This window comes from Poecilia reticulata, chromosome 5, assembly GCF_904066995.2.
Source record: "Poecilia reticulata chromosome 5, P_reticulata-male-v2, whole genome shotgun sequence".
NCBI lineage: Eukaryota > Metazoa > Chordata > Actinopteri > Cyprinodontiformes > Poeciliidae > Poecilia > Poecilia reticulata.
In genome coordinates, this window is record NC_088834.1 from 7,181,642 (window position 1) to 7,202,546 (window position 20,905).

The following is a 20,905-nucleotide window of genomic DNA, read 5'->3' on the forward strand; positions in this document are numbered from 1 at the left end:
GATCAATCAGAGTATAACTTTACCACCATCAGAAGCCAGACCAACACGGCAGTCATCCGTGGCCTCAAGTCTGGGAGCATCTATGTGTTCCAGGTCCGGGCCCGCACTGTAGCTGGGTTTGGACGCTACAGTGGCAAACTGTACTTCCAGACCATGACGGAGGGTGAGAATTCAGCCAATGCTCACCGCAGCACGCAGAGTTCTTATCACCTTTCATGCTTGGCTTTTCAACACACCGGGTAGGGCAGTAAGATTTCAGACAGCTGCAGGACTGAGAAGGACGCATTATGTGTTGGAAAAAGCACAAGTACTCTAAAACAATTACTCTGCTGTAAATAAGTATTTGTGAAGTGATAGATTTCTTGTATGTTTTATTTTTCTTTTTGTTATACTTACATCAAATTCCAATAAAAAAAGATAACATAAATAAGAAAAAAAAATAAACTGTTTTCAAATATGTAATAAGGTCATTTGAGGTAATAAAATCAAAATAAGAAAAAGCAAATTTTGTTGTGTGTGAATAGAATTTGCCCCCTTAATCTAATAAATGATCCTGTAAGACCCAAACCTGACGATAAAACTGTAGGTATAACAGGTTTGGTCATACAGTGTTTAATATCACAGCAAATATGACCCACTGCACACAAACCATTCAGACATTGACTTGCTGAGCTGCTTCAGTTTGTTTTTTTGTTTTTGTTTTGCATAGGATGTGGCTTTTTTATTTCTTTTTGCCTGCTTCATGTTGTCAGACAGGTTCTGTATAATTCATTTCTGGCTTATCTGGTCTAGAAGTATGTGTTCCTTGGTGTGGCTAGCAAAATGGAACTCAGCTTTTCAAAATTGTTGTCAATCAAATGTGATGCATAATTTATCAAGGGGGTAATTACTTTTTCACACTTGGTCAGGCCGGATTGCACAGCTTTCCTAGCTTAAGAAGTGAAAGTCTGATATGTTTCTGTTACTCTCTTTATCGTTGTCTGAAATTTGCCTGTTGGTCTGAAATGTGTGAATCTGACAAAAAAAGCAAAAGCAGAATGAATATGTAAGGGATAAATATTTTTTTATAGTGCTGTTTATCATATTATGTTATTATGTGATTTGAATAATTAGATCAAGCACTAATAATATTTTTAATTTTTTTTTTTACAACAACCATTGGGTTAGAGATCAGATTGAATTTGTCTTGTTATCTAAAACATGGCTTACATTTAGTAAACATCAGTCAAGTAGGTTAATGTTAGAGCTATGTCTGGGTATTCCCCTCTGAACATCTCATTTCCATCAGCCTGCAGAGCCTAGAGCCATCATTAGCCTGAACTCTCACAGGAACATTCGTGATGCTGCCGCGCACACAGATCCCAGCACACACAAAATATCAGACTGACTCAGAACTGGAAATATTTTGTAAACAGAGGGTGTACAATGCTAACTGTGTTCAACTTCCACTTAAAAGTGATTTTGAGTTGCATGAAAAATGCTGCTGATACAGTTTACAGTGAAGAACAGTTCTACAAACATAAAAAATAAAAAAAAACTCAACAGTTCTGGCAAAGTAGGAACAGAGAGGACAGATGAAGTTTTTCCGGAAGCAATATCATTATGAACATTTTATTAAGTTTAGTTAGTTGCATTGAATTGATCATTTAAATCCCATATAAAATATTTTAAAAATAATTAAAAAAATTTATATGGCTCTCAAACAAAAAAGCTTTCTCTGTCTCTGTGTGCCCATTTAGTCACAAGCTTCTCATTCCTGGCTGTGTGACCAGTCTGCTTTTCATCCAAATATGCTCTCTTCCCCCTTCACTTCACACACTTTCTGCCAGATGATTTGTCCATATCTGCAGCATCGGAGCACATTCGATGCGGTTTGTAAAATGTTGTGTGCAGCCAGCAGTGATGCCAAGATGCTCAATGGTTCACCCAGCCGTATGCCTGTCTGCCACCCACTGCAGAGGCTCAGATGCTTTCCCATATGTTTCAGCTTGTGGATCTGTGTGACTGTGTGTATGTGCATGCATGGAATTAAGCTTATCTCTGTGTTCCTTCTTTTATAGAGGAATACAACACAAGCATTCAGGAGAAACTTCCACTCATCATTGGTTCAGCAGCTGCTGGGTTGGTTTTTCTCATTGCTCTGGTGGTCATCATCATCGTTTGTAACCGGTGAGTCCATTCTGCCATGTAAAAGTCTTAAAAAAACATGGCTAAAAATGCCACTTTACTTTTCGGTTTGTGTGATCTTTTTCACTTTTTGTCGTTTTCTCTTCTTTTTTTTTTCTCTTCTCTTTTCCCTCTGCATTTTTGTTGGACAAATAAAACTACCTTGGTTCAAAAGTATTCGGTACATTTAAAAGTCTTGGTGTTTAAAAATTAAAGCTCTGCGGATACTTCAGTTGCAGAAGTATTAAATGTTCATGTATTCTGGCTTGGATTTCAGTTCCCACTTGGGCCAGTCATATTGACAGTGCAGGTCTGCACCTGTGCAGCATTTCTAAGTCTGAAAAGTATGTGCAAAATAAATTCCTCAACCTTTCAGTGTTACTGCTGCAGATTTCCCCGAGGCGTTTACATATGCAGTAACCCGGTGTCTTAGGTTATGGTTTCAAAGTGACATAATAAAGATTGTGTTGGAAAGACAATTTGAAAAGGTCTGCTTTTCAAATTGAGTTATTTAAGAGTTATTTAAAAAAATATTAAAAATCTACAAAGAAGGATGTTATCTATGAGCAAACATTATATTTAGCATAAACTGATTCGGTTGCAGTTTTAGTCTTTAATAGACATTTTTTAATAGCTTTCATAAAAACAATAAAAGACGCAGTTACGATCCTAACAAGGTTACAGTTATCCATGTTGCTTGTGGATTTTTTTCTATCACGTTTTTCTTCCACTGAACTTTTCATGCAAATGCTAAAATGCGCCATTTTGTGAACAGCCAGCTTCTTTAGCAATTACGTTGTGTATACTCTTAACAACTGCATCCTGGGAAACTGTAAATCAACAGTCTTCTTAATTGTGCAGGTTTCAACATTAAACATATACTTTAAAAATTAGTTCTTAATGTCATTTTTTGAATTTTTTGATATTTATTTTAGCTACAAGCCATAATTATCAAAATGTGCACAAATACAAATGTTAAAAATATCAATCTGTGCAAAATTAAGTTAGTATATGATTTTCACTTTTTGAATATTAAATATAAATATGGGGTTATAGGTCAGGGTTATTTTATGTTATATTGTGTATGTCTATGTTCAGTTGATGTTTATGCGTCTTGTCTTTTTTCTCTATTTTCACTGTAATTTTTGGTAACACTTTATTTTAAGGGGTGTGCATAAGACTGACATGACACTGTCATAAACATGACATAACACTTATCATTACCATAAAGAAGTCTTTATGAATGTTTATGACTGTTGTCATGAAGTGTCATTCGGTAAATAATGACACTTTTAAAAGTTGCATTGAAAGGCTATTAAAAATGCCAACTTTGCATTAAATTGTCATTATTTACAAAATCATGCAAAGTTGGCACTTTTAATTGACTTTTAATTCAACTTTTAGAGGAACTTTGCATTAAAAGTGTCATGATTTACCAAATGACACTTCATGACAACTGTCATAAACATTCATAAAGACTCGTTCATGTTCATGACAGATGTTATGTCATGTTTACGACAGTGTCATGTCAGTCTTATGCACAATTATTATTTATTTTATTTATATATTATTTTTTAGAGGAATTTACGGTAATGCTGTAATTATCTGAATGTATCGGGGTTATAGGGCAGTGTTATTTTATGTTATATTGTTTATATCTATGTTCAGTTGATGTTTTATCAGTTGTCTTTTTTCTCTATTTTCACTGTAATTTTCTTTTATTATTATTTATTTATTTTATTTATATATTATTATGTTGGGTTTTTTTTGCTCATGTAATTTCAGTTAACTGTATTGGCCTGAAGAATCCACAAGGACTAAACATTGTTTAGCTGATGCTAAATTATAATATGCTAAGTGTGAAATTAGGGTATATTTTTTGTTGGAAAATCAATAAAGTTCAAGTCATAAAAAAATATAAATACATTTATTTTTAAATAAATCAGCGAATTAGATTATTTTTAAATAATCTAATTCGCTGACATACACCAGTAAATAGTTTTTAATATTCTGTCTGTAGACAGAGTATGTATGTATTGTACATACATACAATATGTATGTATGTAAACATACATACATATTTTTCCCCACAATATGTATGTATGTAAACATACATACATATTGTGGGGAAAAAAAGGAAATTATGTATTAAATATACAATAATTACCACAGCGATACATTGACTAAAACCAAGCAGGTTCTAAAAAGAAAGATCTAGTTATGTTTGTGTGGTATGCTGGTGTGAATGCCTTCTTCTGTGCAGCAATGAAACAAAACAAAAAACCCCTTTTCTACCCTCTATTCTGGTTTTAGCTGATTTATCTCCAGCTTAGCTACACCTGGGGGTGTTTGATTCATGTGTTCTCCCCCTCCTTACTCCCTCTCTCCGAGCCAGAGCTAGAGTTCTTTGTCTTTTTCCCAGGAGGCGTGGCTTTGACAGGGGTGATTCAGAATACACAGACAAACTGCAGCACTACACCAGCGGCCACAGTGAGTAAACCACCACCACCGCCGCTCATCTCCGCTCACTCTCACCAACAGCTTCGCTCCAGGATTAGACACACCTGTATCTATGACTCCCATGTCACGCAGTTATCCCTGTGGCACCCGTCCAGCGCGCAACAGCCTCACACACCTGTCTCCATGGCTACCACCTTGCTTGCTGCTGTCCTTGTCTGCGGACCCTGCACAGCGGCCGTTCACTACCCCGGCCTGCACCTTTGTGAAATCTTTCCCATTATTTGATTCTGCTCACTTAGGGTGTAGACTTAACAACAAGATCCGTGTTCAGCTGTGTGTTCCAGGCATCACATTTCATAGTCAACTAATTCCATTATGTTAGAAATAGGTCAGTCTTCACTTATGTTAAAGGACGTTAGAATACTAATGTACATGAGTCATTTGCTATTGTCAAAAATTTCAAAGGAATTTGGTGAATAAGTGGAGTTACTCAATGATTTTCTTACCTCTTGTAGTTCAGAAAGCGTGTAGAGTTTTGGCGACGTTAATGTATGGATAATTTTGTAAGAAAGATATTTCCGTCTGGCCCCATTAATAGATCTTTTTTTTTTTTTAACTGTTGAATTTATACAATTGTGTAATTTTGTCTCAGCACTTTTGTCTCAGCACTCTCCTCTTTAGTAAGTCAGTTTCACCCATAAGATAATAACTTTCTCAGCAGAATTCAGTCAGGCTGTGCAAAGGACTCCAGTTTTAGCTACAGTCAAGAGTGTGCCAGTAAATAGCTGGCTATTTCACAGATATTATCAGAAGCCAACGTGTCTTGTGTGCATCCTGTTCTCACACCACTCGCAGTTCAGGCTTTTGCCCTTGTTTATGGTGGTCTTTGCCATTAAAGGAAGGTGGTCTTTTGAACCGTGCTTCAGCTTGAGAAGAGATTGTGGGCTTTAGTAATGGGGGGTTGCACCGGGTAAGATCTTTTCCATCTGTTCCATTTCTGCAGCATGTTTTCTCGCTGCAGTCTGCCAGGTTTTGAGGCAGTGTGCATGCTATTCTTGCACTGCAGCCGACCATGTGTGAGTTGTGCATCCATTCAGATGGCCTCAGGTCTGATGTGGAGGTATGTGCAGTATAATCGGATTTAAAACTCAGGACACTTAAGTCTCCACACACTTAAAGGCCACCTTAAGCCAATTTACCTGGCATTTCAGCTTAGGACAGCCAATTTATTTCTAGAGGTGGAGTTGAGCGATGCCAATACAGGACCCTGGTTCCTCTCCTGAGTGTTAATGGCACTGTGGCTCACTGGAGATGATATATATATTAACCCGCTAAATCACAGATAAGATGACTGAAGGTGCCATGTCCTTGCTGACTGAACAACCACACACAGTGGCCATAAGGTACTTGTCATAACCACCGTTTGTAATTACAGTACCTCCTCCATCTTCCAGCCTTCATTACCTTTATGTCTTAGAAAAAAAAATCCCATAATTGCACAGGACATTGGAAATGGAACATGAATGAATTATTGCTGTATCTCACTGCATTTGACTGTCTGGCCCACAGGTCTGCTAACATGACCACATCAATTAAATATTATAGTGGCTCTTTCCTGTCTTCCAAGTGTCTCCAGGAATGAAGATTTACATTGATCCATTCACGTACGAGGACCCAAATGAGGCAGTGAGGGAGTTTGCCAAGGAGATTGATATATCCTGCGTGAAGATTGAACAGGTCATTGGTGCAGGTAAGGAAAAAAATCTCAGTGAAACATGATTGGAATGAAGCATTTTCCAAAGCTATTTACAGTGGGTGCAGTTGATATAGGTGTTGCATATTTCTAGTTGCACATTTAATTATGGGGGAATTATAAATTGATCTATTTTCCATGTTGCTTTTTAACAGGGGAGTTTGGGGAAGTGTGCAGCGGCAACTTAAAGCTCCCAGGAAAAAGAGAGATGTTTGTGGCCATAAAGACCCTGAAGTCTGGCTATACGGAAAAGCAACGGAGAGACTTCCTGAGCGAGGCCAGCATCATGGGTCAGTTTGACCATCCTAACGTCATTCATCTTGAAGGAGTGGTTACCAAGAGCAGTCCTGTAATGATCATCACTGAATTCATGGAGAATGGATCCCTTGATACCTTCCTGAGAGTAAGAAACCAGAAAATGTTCCCCTATAGCAGTTTTTATGCTTTTACTTTTACTACTAACAATTTTACAGCTCTACAGAGTAATGATAGCTCTAACAACAGTGTTGGCCTCAAAAACTGCCTCCTTTGAAGCTTGGAGGTCTCTGTTCAAAGCCTGTGCTTTGACGAGAATAAAAGAGATGATTCAATGATCTCAGCATAATAAGTTTATGACAACTCTGTCTCGCACATTCTACTTCACTAAACAACTCTTGAGATAAATTCAAACTATCTGTCAAAAGCTGACAAGAGGCAATCAGTCCTGCTCCGCATACAGCATACTAATATCTAGAAAACAATTCAACAACTCGCATAATAAAGATTAATCATATTCAAATGCTGGAGGTAATTTTACCGTAGTAGCTCCTTATTACCAGCGGAGAGTTATTGTACTCAATTGCAAATGCTCATTTTTAACCCATCTCTCAATAATATTTTCTGTCAGTCTTTACTGTGCTCTGTTTCATAAAGTGTCTTGTCAGGTGGAGCGAAGAATTGTTGTCACTCTTGGGCTCGCTGCTTATTATGCAGCACCACGCATGGATGCTTATGAAATTCTAATTATTTTTTGTCTTCTGCTCCCTGACATGAAATATAAAGTGCTCATGAGTTCATTGGATTTTTTAATTTTCACAATCTCCCCGGCGAGGGACGTTATGTGGAACGCTCCATTTACGTCCCACGTTAAATAATTCTGATACTTTTCAAGACTTAAAATAAATGTCATATGTTTAAACATGAAACCACTATAGGATGACATATTACACAGCCCATCACTAACTGTGTTGGGATAGTTGCAGAATCAAATCAAGTCTTTTGTTCTGATGGTTTTGCATGCTTGCTTCTACTCTATTTGATGCTGTCGCCTTTTTAAGTGAATGAACAGAGCAGTGTACAAATAACGGGGGCTCATGATATATGGTGTTTTCTAAAAGAGTGTTAATTTGAGATACCTGATATTCAACAGCTTTTAAATGGGCTTTTTTAATGTGCAAAGACAATGTACAGAGAAATACCTGAATGGACTCCATGATTCATAAATGGGTTCATTCACTGTGAAGAAAGACATTGTACACATTTTGTGTGCTGATTCTTTACATTTTATATCCAAACATGTCAAGAGAAGGTGTTTCCAAATGTTGGGGCTCTGACTCATCTGTGGTTTATGATATTCAAAAGATGGGGTTCTTTAGATAATTTCCTGCAATAAAAATAAATGCAAAGAATATTTCTAATAATGCATATTTTTGACAAAATCCTTTCAGAAGGTTAAAAACAGCCGAAACAAATTATTCAACATAGTGTAGTGGTTTATGAGGCTGGTTTGCTTTTATTATCACCGTCTTTAATTATGTTATCATCTAAATTTATAATCTTAAGCCAGTTATTAGTGGGTTATATACTGGGTTAGAAACTGGAATGTTTGGAAAACACTGGTTTAAAATGACCAAGCAACAGGTGAAAGTCATGCTCATGAATAAAGCCAGAGCAATCCTCAGTTAAAGATTATTTTAAAAGAATAAATACACTTTAGTAGACTGAAGACATTTGTGATGACAAAAGCAGATGTGGATAATAGTCTATTATTTGGTGATACCTAAAAGGTTTCACCAATTAGGTGAGTGAGTGCCCATCTCCAAAATTGGGTGGGCAAAAATCAGGGTCCACTGTGAAAAAGTTGCCAGCTTGTAAGGTGTATGTCTATGAAATACCGTAATACTTTTAAATGTGTTTCATAAAACAGTAAGCTGTGTGTGTATAAACAACACATTTAGAAATCAGGCGTTTAGAAAAGTTTTTTTTTTTTTTTTTTTACTTTAAAATTCAATTTCACTGTAGGCTTAAGATGCCTAAACACTGTCTTTACCACTGACAACCATCCCAAGTTGTCAGTATTAACTTCCTCCTCCAAGACTACATCAAAGCCATCATCCCGAATTCAACATAAAAACCCCTGTCAGCGCACCGCTGAGCCTGGGTTCACACTCAGAGCCTTTATTTGCATTCTGCCTCCGACCTCAGAGAGGCAAAGGATCAGTTTGTTTTTTTTTTTTGGTGTGCAAGGGGAATCTGATCTTGCAGTGAAAGCTGTTTTTCTGTATATGTAGATGCATGTTAAACATATTTGACAGCCCACTTGTTTTGAAAACAACAGTAAAGCTTTGTAGCACCCAATAGTGACAGTTTGCCAACAGCTGCTGACAGTGTCAAAGCCTCTGAACATGATTTGTATCTTTTAGAGCAATTGATGGTTGTTTGTTTGCAACAGCGGCAGTAGAGACTACTGAGCTGCCTGCTGAAGGTTTGGCTTAACTGCTGTAGAAAAAACAAGCTAAGGAAATGGAGCGGGGATTGAGAGATCATAGCTGGGACTGAATCTTGAGCCACCTATAAGCTTAGAAAATAAACAGAATGAACTCCAGACTTCCATGAGTTATTTCTTGAAACTCAAACAAGACCTTTACTGACATTATTTAGGGGTATGTCTTTCCCCTGACTTGACCCAAATCACATATGGGGATTTGGTCCAATTAAAGTATATGCCAAGATGGCTTTTAGATTAGGTGCTAGTGTGTATGTGTGAGAAAGGTTTCATGAATAATACATCCTGTTTAATTGCTGTGTTACACAAGGATGGGCAGCTTGGCATGATGAGAGTTATCCACTCAGCTAATGAGGAGTAAAATGTTAGAAAGAGAAATAGGTTGTATGAATTTTTGCTGCGGTCTGGGCCTTTATCGCCTGCTGTGCTATTTCCACCTTTAGCTTTTTTTTCTTTTTTTTTGTCAGTCCACACTCAACCTTATGCTCCCATGCCCCATTATCCGGGGTCTTCTGGTTTCCTTGCATCATAGTGGGTGGTGGAAGTAATGCAGGTGTGCCCAGTTGGAGGCACAGCTGCACCACTGCTCCAGACACTACCCGAGCATGGGGTATAAAGCCGTCACCAGAACGGAAAGGGGGACAGCTGTATGCAGACAGCCAGTCCCAGCTTAGTCCTGCCTAGTCCCACAGAGGCAAGTTAAGCTCAACCAAAACCTGCTGGTGTGCAGCACCGACAGGATTCCCTCTTAAAACATGTGCTGAAAATAACTTCATTATGTTTGATCTGTACCAACTACATGTTCATTCCTCAATCTTGTCACTGAAGGTAATTTTGGGATAAAGTTCAGTGGCATTCCTGCACTGAAATTCAGGAAAATAAATGGTAACTCTTTATTTGAAGGGGTGTGCATAAGACTGACATGACACTGTCATAAACATGACATAACATCTGTCATTACCATAAAGAAGTCTTTATGAATGTTTATGACAATTGTCATGAAGTCTCATTCGGTAAATAATGAGACTTTTAATGCAAAGTTGCTCTAAAAGTCAATTAAAAATGCCAACTTTGCATTAAATTGTCATTATTTACAAAATCATGCAAAGTTGGCACTTTTAATTGACTTTTAATGCAGTTTTTAGAGCAACTTTGCATTAAAAGTCTCATTATTTACCCAATGACACTTCATGACAACTGTCATTGACATTCATAAAGACGTCTTCATGTTTATGACAATGTCATGTCAGTCTTATGCACACCCCTTCAAATAAAGTGTTACCAAATAAATAATGATCTAATCCTATCATTTATCTAATCATAAATAGATAAATAATCTATTTAATTCCCCTGTTATTAATTGAAATGTTTAAATGGGCATCAAACTTTAAACAAGTTTCTCAACGTCTTCTTGTGAGGTGAACTGGTATAGATGTCATTGTCACTAAGTGCATTATTAATTATTTTCATAAAAAACAGTTGCTGTTTTATGCCCACTGGTATTTTTCCTGTCTGTCTTTGGTGATGAAATCTTTGATGTTGGCAGGCCTACTTACCATCACCCTAATCATTGCAGCTCTCTCCAGTACATGCATATTTTTCTGGTGTATGTCTTAATTCATATCTTAATTGTGATTCAAACAAAGACATTTTGCATAAAACTTTGATCAAAAGGTCGACCCATTGCAAGGTTATTATTAAACAAGACAACCTAAGTAAAAATCTAAAAAACTGGCATATGGCTGGCAGTTTGGTGGTTAAAGGCCACCCCCGGTGAGAATCAAGCTTTTGACCTTGTTAACACATCCATATGGTGTTTTTATATACTAGAATGCATAACAGGAGAGAAGTAAGCGCTCAACGGCACCGCTTAGTAATTCTTTCCTGTTAGTGCAGTATAAATACTGAAGCCTCAACAAACTGATTCAAACAGGCAGACTTTACACATAATCTAAAAAACAAATAACTTGGAGGAACATTGTCAAAGCTGCTTTATAAAATGCTGTAACAAAATATCATTTTTTTCTATAATGCAGCATATGCTTAGAATTTTGATGTGTTTAAAAGAAGAGTTAAACTGAAACCATGAAAGAGGTGCATTTTGTATATGGTCTAGATAGTATAGTTGTCCCTACATAAAACAACACGTTGTGTCAAAAAAAATATCTAAACATAAATACTCAGATATGCCATTAAAACCCAATAAGATACTTTTTCAAGCAACCCCAGAAGTTATCTGTCACTGGAGAAAATTTCACCTTGAGATTTATCCTTTTGAAGTTTACTGCAGTACAGTATTGTCATGTGCACCTCATGTATTAAGAGATTTGTTTTCTTTTTGATCTATAAATAATTTATGACCTAATATATCTTTTCCTCAGCAAAACGATGGGCAGTTCACTGTGATCCAGCTTGTTGGTATGCTGCGTGGCATTGCTTCGGGCATGAAGTACCTTGCTGACATGAATTATGTGCATCGTGACCTTGCTGCTCGGAACATCCTGGTCAACAGCAACCTTGTGTGCAAAGTGTCAGACTTTGGTCTCTCACGCTTCTTGGAGGACGATACATCAGATCCTACGTACACAAGCGCTCTGGTAATAAAATATTTGAACTCTTACCTTGTATACACACTCAACTGATTTTGGTGGATATTATCATTCTTCTAAATTAAGTCAAACGAGTCCTTTCTTGTCAACTCTTTGCATAGTTCTGCCAGAAGGTTTTTTTTTTTTTCATGTTATTTTAAGGACTAAACCAGGGATTGACGTACATGCCACAGGGCCCTCCCACTCTGTTCCCCCCTATCAGGACAAATGTCATCTCTCCTCATCCTTCTTCTGTCTAGAAAATTCCGTGAACCACACTTTCCCTCCTAACAGTTTTGTTATATTCACCTCCCAGTTTGGATTACAATTAGTATTGTTTCTGTGAATAGTGTCAGGTTTCGGTGTCACTTGCCTCACTTGGGTCATTCCCCTCATTTTCACAGGGAGGGAAGATCCCTATCCGATGGACTGCTCCTGAAGCAATCCAATACAGGAAGTTCACCTCAGCTAGCGATGTGTGGAGCTACGGGATTGTCATGTGGGAAGTTATGTCTTACGGAGAGAGACCCTACTGGGACATGACCAATCAAGATGTACGTATTTAACAAGGTTTTTGTCATTTTCGCTGGTGCTGTTAATTTTTTTAGGCTAGGGGCCACCCTAAAACATTTATTCCCCAACTCTCAGCGCACATATATATTTTTGGTTCGCTGCGTTCTAATAAAGCCTCAAATTCCTCTGAGATAAAATTTGTCAATGGTGTCTCCTTTCTCTTGGCTAAACACAAGGGTTTTATATGAAAATTCCCCCACACTTTACACACAGACATAATCAGATCATTTGAAATGCACAGCAGTGTTCAGTGGACAATTTCTGCTCTTGACTGGAGTCTCCATTTTCTGTTTCCCTCTGGGTAGTGAAGGAGAGAGCAAATTATGGGGAGAGAGATAATGAAAATAGTTTCAAATTGAAAGTGAGAACACTAATGTGCTAAGAGGGACCGAGAACCTCAACGGTTATCATATTAGCAGCTCCAGATAGTGTTTCTGCTCCATCGGGGTCCTCGTTTGGAGGTCTTGTGAATAAGATTAATCTGCGTCTGAATGGAGTTTCTTTAATGACCCTGATAATGAGCAGGGGATTGTGTGCCCTTCCTGCAAGTGTGCTTGGGGTTGTTCCTCTCTGTTAACTATGCACTACCTCTGTACACAAGTGTCAGACATACCTGTAAAGTGGCTTTATGGGAACTGAACATTAAATGCACTAAAAAGGGTGTTTGATTATTCAATTTTTAGCACAGATTTTGTTGACAAAAAAAGCCACCTAGTCTGTATTTTTACAGGTTTTGATATGCACTGACTTATGCACATGTTAATATAACGCTTTGACTACTGTCAAAGTAGTGCGTCAGGAAAATGGAACATACAGTTAACTCTACAGCACTTTTTAATTGGTTCTTTTGAAAACAACAATACAAATTTTAAATAAACTGCTCAAAACCTGAGGTATTTTGGAAATTACACTTAGAAATCAATGATATTTTGACATTCTATTTTTTTTTCTTTTACTAAAATATGTTTTCTTGTTTGAAGCATTTTGAAAAGTGAGTAAGTTAAGTAGGCATCTGTGTCACATCATACAGTGCAGTCAAAAAACGTTTTGCTTCCTTATAGATTTGTTCAGTTTCTGTTTAATTAATTTATTTTGATCAAACTTAATTTTTTAACATACTTATTCTAATTTTAATATGGGACAAAGATAACCTAAATATAAAATATGTTTTTAAATAATTTTATTTAGTAAAGAAGCTGTAAATTAGTTGCAAATATTTCACATGCGTTATATTAACATGTGCATAAGTCAGACAATTAATTAATAAACAAAACAATAACTGAACTAATTGTCACTAATAACTCCAAATTTAGAATAGATTTAATTATGTTTTTGTGGGAAACTGGATGTTTTGATATGTGATATGTTCTTTAGAGTGATTTATCTCCCCCCGCAGGTCATTAATGCTATAGAGCAGGACTACCGGCTGCCCCCGCCGATGGACTGTCCCAACGCGCTGCACCAGCTCATGTTGGACTGCTGGCAGAAGGACCGTAACAACCGTCCCAAGTTTAGCCAGATTGTTAACAACCTCGACAAGATGATCCGTAATCCGAACACACTGAAAGCTATGACTCCTTTGTCTTCAGGGTAAGTAAAACACAAGCTGAGTCTTTGTATTTTCAGGCTACGCTTTTCTCCTTTTTGTGATTCCTTCTTCTCCCCGTGAGGTATTTGGTTGTGCGTTTATTCATGTCTCCTTTGGCATCACAGAAAACAGGCCTTTTTATTTTGCTTTCTTCCGCACTGATATGGATAACATTTTCAAGTGTATGATTCATCTCAGCTTCTGTCAGTACCAAGGCTTTCAATTCTTGACTAAAATATATGTGCTTTTGCGACAGTGTCATCTGTGGCACTCTTCACATTTGCCAAATGCAGTTTCTCTTGTTTTTCCTGGCGCCTAGCGGTTATGTAAATTAAAGCCTTTTGGTTTGATCGATCCAAACCTTCCCACGAATGCTCCAGGCAACCCTGGGGTTGGAGCAGCTCTGCAGTGTTTTTTTTTTTTTTAAACAAAACATTTTCAGGCATCTCTGCTTTGGGTGTTAGTTTGCTGTCAGGGCCAGGGCTTTGCTGATTTCCATTATCCCGGCCTGTACTTTCATTTGCGGTATAGTGCAGAACCACAACCCAGATTTTCCACAGACATTCAGTGAATACGCTGGCTCCCTGAAGACTATCACCTCATTTGGAAAATACCCTTTATGAGGAAACAGTTTGGAAAATATTTTTTCATGGATTAGGCTTGTGGGATTCTCTACGTGCTGTCAAACATTTTGAAAATGTAACATAATAATTCATGTTTGAATCGTCTGCAGGTGGTCTGGACTGACCATGATGTTGGATCTTCCTCTTTGAACTATTATTATTCTTGATCCGTCCCTCTTATCTCCCCTGTAGGGTCCATCTCCCTCTCCTGGACCGCAGCATCCCAGACTTCTCCACCTTCAGCACTGTGGATGAGTGGCTGGATGCCATCAAAATGGGCCAGTACAAAGACAACTTTGCCAATTCTGACTTTTCTACATTTGATGTGGTGTCTCAGATGACCATGGAGTAAGTGTTAATGATACCTTGGCCTGCACTGAAGTTCTGATAAGTGCAAGAGAAAACTTTGAAAAGTAGTGGTTGTTCAGAGGTTTGGGGTTTAAATCTTAGCAGAAACAAGACTCTGCGGCCTGTTGTAATTTATGCTATTTCTGGATGTTATTTTCAAATAACGTTCGACTTGGGACGCTAAACAGTGGGCACAATAACTTAAAGCTTGGGAGTTTTTAAAGCCTTTTTCATGTGTTAAACAAGGCCCTATTGATCCCTACTTTAAAGAGGGAAAAAGAGCACATGGGGTTAAGTTGCTGGAAAAAGTATCATCCCGCTTGTACAGAAACAACAAAAAGTCATTTCCTGTCAGGGTACAACAATACAAGTCAGAGATCAGCCCACAGAGATGTTTAGCTTCAGTTTTTCAGACAAACAGATTGTAATGTGTAATCCAACAAATGTGGTTACTGCTGAGATGCAGCATAGGAGTAGATAAATAGCTGCCCCGTTGTGACTAAATAATGTTTGCATTGCCGCCACTTTATTCAGTGAAAGATCTTTAAATAGAGCAAGCTGTAGTAAAAAAAAAAAACATGTATGCATGTCAATCTAAGGATTACTTTTGCTCCATAAAAAGTGATACACCAACAAATCAGCGAAAACTTCTGTCAATTGAATATAGCAATTTTTACAGCATGTCACAACAGAGTTATAGCAAACCCAATGGAGAACAACAAAAAGAAAAATGTACTGATAAGATGGAAGAAAGGTTACAATAAGTACGTACTTTTGGAGATAAGTTTAGACTGAACCAATGGAAAATATTTTCATTAAACATCTCTATGAAAAAAAAAATCAAATTATTACAGGAGAGAAAAGAACTAAAGTAGCAGATAAGCACATTTTTAATAAATCAAACAATAGTGGTTTCATAACAAAGTCTTGTGGAACCTCAGATTTTATACCTTCATTCTCAGATGTTCATTAGTTCTAACAAATTGTTCATGATTACGGTAATTGTAAAAACTTTTTTTTCTGTAGATCCATAATCCAAAGGTGCAAAATAACACACATGCAGACGTACATATACGTGTATGTATATGTACATATATGTACACACATATGCGTACATATACAAATGTATGTCTATATTATATAATAGATGCAGGAAACTCTTTTAAAACTTGGTCTTTTACTGCTGCTCTCTCATCTGATTTTACCCAGCACATGTCTGTTGTATTGAATATGCATTGCTTTTTGAAGCACTCAACAGTTTTGTTTTATATACATGCATCAATAATATGTAGGTTGGTTATAAAATATTGTATATAGCCATTGGTAACATTAGGCCGACATCTGTTTTTTGTGCTTCACAGTGACATCTTGAGGGTCGGTGTGACTTTAGCAGGCCATCAAAAGAAGATCCTGAACAGCGTCCAGATGATGCGTGCACAGATGAACCAGATTCAGTCAGTGGAGGTTTGACCCTCCTGAGAGGAGCAGAGGGGGGCAAAAGGTGTTGGGAGACAGGGCTCTGGACATGGAGAATGCAGTGGATTTTCTTTTTTCCTATGTAGCATTGTTCCTGGTCTTCCCACCAGGCTGCTATCAAGCCCCACGTTCCCCTCTCCTGTTCCCTCTCTCCTCCTCCTCTCCCTCCTCCCTGGCTCTCCCTCCATGCTTGGGATAAGTTGTGGAGAGCTGTGACGCTGCAAGTCAAAGTGATGAAGAATCCAGGCGGCCCACAGCCAAACCCACCATTAGAGCCAGAAACACGGGAGGTTAGAAGTGACCAGCAAATCAGTGTCCAATCTTCCACCAATTTTATTTGTTTCAACATTTATTACCCCCTTTTTTTGTTTATTCTGCTAATTTTGTAAAGATTTTTTTTTTAAGAAAAGGAAAAAAAAACTGATAAGGAAAGGAATTTATCTAAATTTATAGATGATATGAGGTTGTACACTAGAGAACTGAGTAGGAAAGCTACCCTTTAAAAGGGCAACAAAAGAAACGAAGAGTTGAGGAGAGGAGAGGAGAGGATCTTCAACAAAGTGTGGAAATTGTCTTTTGTTTAACATTTTGGACCGCATGTGGAAACGCAGAGTTCTCTGTGGCCTTTTGGAGGACAAAGGGGAACTTGACATGCACGCCCAACTGGTACCACAGGTAAATAAAAAAGGAAAAAAAAAGAAATGCAAACCATGAAATGGACAACTTGTGGCATAGACTGATGTTAAAACCACAATCAGTGAAATGGACAAATCTTGCAGTGAAATCAGCTCGACAGAAAATGGGAAAAACTTTTCTCTCACTGAGAGAAATTTTTAATGTTGACATTTTGTATTGAAGAATCCCTCTTACCATGCTTCCTCTAACTAAAGACTAGTTTATTTTTTTCACAGTCTGCCAAATAGAACTCTTCCCCTTCACACTCTAGTCATGATCCTGTGCTGTACATATCAGATGCACTTGACCTGCCATAACATGATGACTCAGAGATGGTTATTCTAGGCGATTAGTTCAAGAGCTGAAGGAATGACTACAGGTACTACAGGGAGGATTTAAGTAGTTGTTGCCTCTAGCTGCATCATTTTAGCTTGTGCAAAAAAATAAATAAATAGCAAAACTGACTTCCAGCAGAGATTCTTAGAAAAAGATTTTAAAAAATAAATAAAAACAGGTTCTACTGTTTACATCAGACTCTACAGAAAGACAAAATAATCCAGTTACAGCATCCTCCTTCAGGGTGTTTATCTCAAGTGCCGTCTGTGCGTACTTGCACATGTTGCACTCACATGTCACACACAAAGAAAAAGGTAGCCTCTAACAGTGTCGAATCTTGTGTTTGATAGCATGCTGAGTGAGTGGTTAATTTCACAGTGCTTTGATTTGCAGCGATTAGTCTAGTACTATATTCAGTATTCTTCCAGTTTTCCTGTTAAAAAAAAAAAGGATGTTTATGCTTCAATGATTAAAGTTTTGATACCACACAGTTGTTTTACATTCACAGTCATGTCACAGTCATACGTTTGTTGAATAAAAACTAAAATGTGTGCTATATTGTTGCAATTCTGGCATGACTATTTTTGAATTTCTATTGTTCCCATGAGTTTTGAGTTTATTTTTTGTTACCAACTCTCGGGATCTTCCTCCATTGCTTTCCATTTATTTTTGAAGGACAAATCATGCACAAAACCATGTAGATAAAGCTTTACCTTGTAAAAGCTTCTGTTCTTCACATGTATGCATTCGTTGTATATTATTTTATGAGGACTAATTGTTACATGAGTACAGAACTGCCAGTCCTGGTTTGTGTTGTTGCTGTTAACCTGTTGTAAGTTTTGTAAAGGGGGAGATGGAGTTCAAGAAAACCCCGTGACTCTTCAGAGATGGTAAATCAGACATGGGTTTATGCACACGACCAATAAATGATAAGCAGTAATGCCGAGCTCCTGCCAGGCTCTGCCCTGAGAGCTGACAGACAGACATGGGTGTCCAGCTGTGAGCCATCGGTCAGATGTGTCTAGTCACAGTGGGGCGGCTGCACCCCGATCACAGCTTCTCTGCCCAGGCACCGATTTCTTCTCTCTGTCCTCCTGATAACACACATGCCTGTCGACCACCTGTCAAACGGCTTCCTCTGATCTACTCTTAGTGGGCTTTGGCCAGTTGTCTGGTTCCGTCTCGGCGTGTTTAAAACGCATCAGGAGCAGCAGGCATATAAACATTGAACAGCGTAGCAGTTGTGTCTTGTCTTGTCCTAATGGTATGTGCCACTGAGATTCCTCCAGACTGGACAATGCTTCTCATGTTTACTTGAACCAAACCTTCAGACGCTGACCTGAGTTTTCATGTTCCCACTACAGGCAGCTTTGCCACTAAACACTCTCTTTGAAAAAAAAAAAAAAAAGAGAGAAACCTCAGTTACTCCACCACTGTCATCCTATCTTACTCTATCCCCAGCTGTCCACCGACTTTAAAGCAGAGAGGGATTGAATTTTTTTTTCTTTTCCTGGGATACATAATAGCAAATATTGCGCTGAAATTTTTTCATGAAACGCTTTGTAAAAGTAGAGGGGGAGAATCGTGAGCCACAGAAAACGGGGAAGCAAAGTGAGAGGCAGTACTGTGACCTAGATGCCACCAATACTTAGTGTTTTTTCTGACCTTTTCCCACTTCTGTTTTTTTATTTTGCAGCATGTACCAGCTCATCAGTTTTGTTTTAAAATGTAGCATGTATTCTCACAGTGCGGGAAATATTCCTTCATCAGGAAAAGCACTTAATGTGCAAGAAATTAATTTGCAGTATGCGGAAGGCTGGCAAGGTACAGTATTTCTTTACTCCAGCCCCATTATAGCTCATTCAGAGGCTTGTCTGTGGATGCTGCCAAGACTTTGAGTTATTAATCAAGCAATTATTCTTGACATTTACTTTAAGGAACTACCTTAAAGGGTGTGGGTAATCCCTTCAACTTACTGTCTATTCTTTTTTCTTTTTTCTTTTTTTTTGCAAGGCAAGTACTTTTGCTGGTTTTGCAATTGAAATTTCAGATTTGCATTATGAAATTAGAAAAAAAAAATTGCATTGTAAAATTTAAAAAAGTAATTAATTCTTGCAACTCTACATTGTTGCAGTTTAGGGAGCACGTTGAACAGTGGGCCCCTTATGTTTAATTTAAGCAACTGAATACAGAGTGTTAAAATGTATAAAAAATGAGGTTTCTGATTCATCTGTCACACATTTATAGCAAGAATATCTCTGAAGGAATTTTCACTAATAATTTTTTTATTTCCTCTGAAATGAGACAGAATATTTGATGTAAGTGAAATTATTCCCTCAAGCAGCAATGGATATCAAAATTAAGAGATGTAGTTGGACATTTTTATTATTTGATGATTACTCAGACAGTTGGTGATTTGTAAATATATATATATATATATATAAGATAATTGTGCACATTGCTTAATTTACAAACATAGTCTCCTGCTGCACTCATTAAAAAAGCTTTTTACTTTTTTTTTTCAATATGCTTTTTGGCTCTGATGTCAATGATTGCTTTCCACATTTTTGAACTACATTTTTTGTAGCAAAACAATTTGTTTAATTTTTATATCTGCGATGCAAAGCAGAACTACTCAGCCTTCCCTAGACAGTGTGCCATTTTTTAAAGGACGGAGGAAAAGGGTAAAGTCTGAGTGTTACAGTTACATGATAAACATGAGCCGATCCATGTTATAAAGAAGTCAGCCTCATGTTGTGTAGTTTTAACAGCTGCAGCGGGAAGCAGCATGGCGCCCTCTACTGATGTGTTTCAAATGTTCTTAGACTGACATTTTCAAGCCCATTTAGTTTGTGAATTCTGCAGCAGGCAAATCTCCAGTGTTTTGGAGACTTGAGCAAGCTGCTGATGGACAAATACTGGCTGCTGCTAAGAGTAGGCCCGTGTATTTTCCCCTGTTGAACAAACATTTGTACCATTACGGCGTCCTGGCACATGTGTTCTCCTGTGTGACTGTGTGTTCCCCTCTGTTGCTCCCATCTGCCCCCAACATCTACCCCCTCCACCAAATACCACTCTGGCAGTCAGGGGGATATCCCTGTTCCACTGATCTGTTAATGCCCACATAATAGACCAGTGCCGGTTCAGACCACTGTGACTGATGTGGGAGATCCTGTATTTCTGTATAAATGTATATTGACTGTAACCCTGTGAATGATGTAACAATTTCATTATTTGTAATATTGTCATTGTTTTATTTTCTAAAATGGAAAGCCCAAATTGACTCTCCTCAATAAAAAAAATAAGATCTGTTACGAAAAACGGAAAATGTGGCCAGTAGTTGATTTATTTATCACATTTCAACTATTTTTTTCTGCTCTAGACAAATAACCTTTGAAAGCCCACAGGGTTGTGGGTTATGGCATTAATTTTAAACCAGCTGTAAAATATTAAAAATTAAAAACACAATTAAGCAGTGGAAAAACTATTCAATAATCTGAATTTAATCATACCAAATTCAAATATTAGGATTATTTTCATTTTTTATAATGTAAA

At 37.7% G+C, this 20,905-nt stretch overlaps 1 protein-coding gene across 7 annotated transcripts in view; it reads left to right on the forward strand.

Moving 5' to 3' along the window:
- Nucleotides 1–20,682, forward strand: part of ephb2b (eph receptor B2b) — a 135,006-nt gene extending 114,324 nt beyond the window's left edge. Inside the window, exons 7-16 of one of the 7 annotated variants that reach the window (XM_008409109.3) lie at nt 1–163; nt 2,061–2,169; nt 4,589–4,656; nt 6,263–6,376; nt 6,535–6,782; nt 11,525–11,740; nt 12,136–12,285; nt 13,701–13,894; nt 14,708–14,863; nt 16,225–20,682. In XM_008409109.3, coding sequence (XP_008407331.2) covers nt 1–163; nt 2,061–2,169; nt 4,589–4,656; nt 6,263–6,376; nt 6,535–6,782; nt 11,525–11,740; nt 12,136–12,285; nt 13,701–13,894; nt 14,708–14,863; nt 16,225–16,333 — 1,527 coding nt within the window. In that variant the 3' untranslated portion in view covers nt 16,334–20,682. The other 6 variants (XM_008409108.3, XM_017304894.2, XM_008409111.3 and 3 more) reach the window with 6 other exon arrangements.
- Nucleotides 20,683–20,905: the final 223 nt, after the last annotated feature.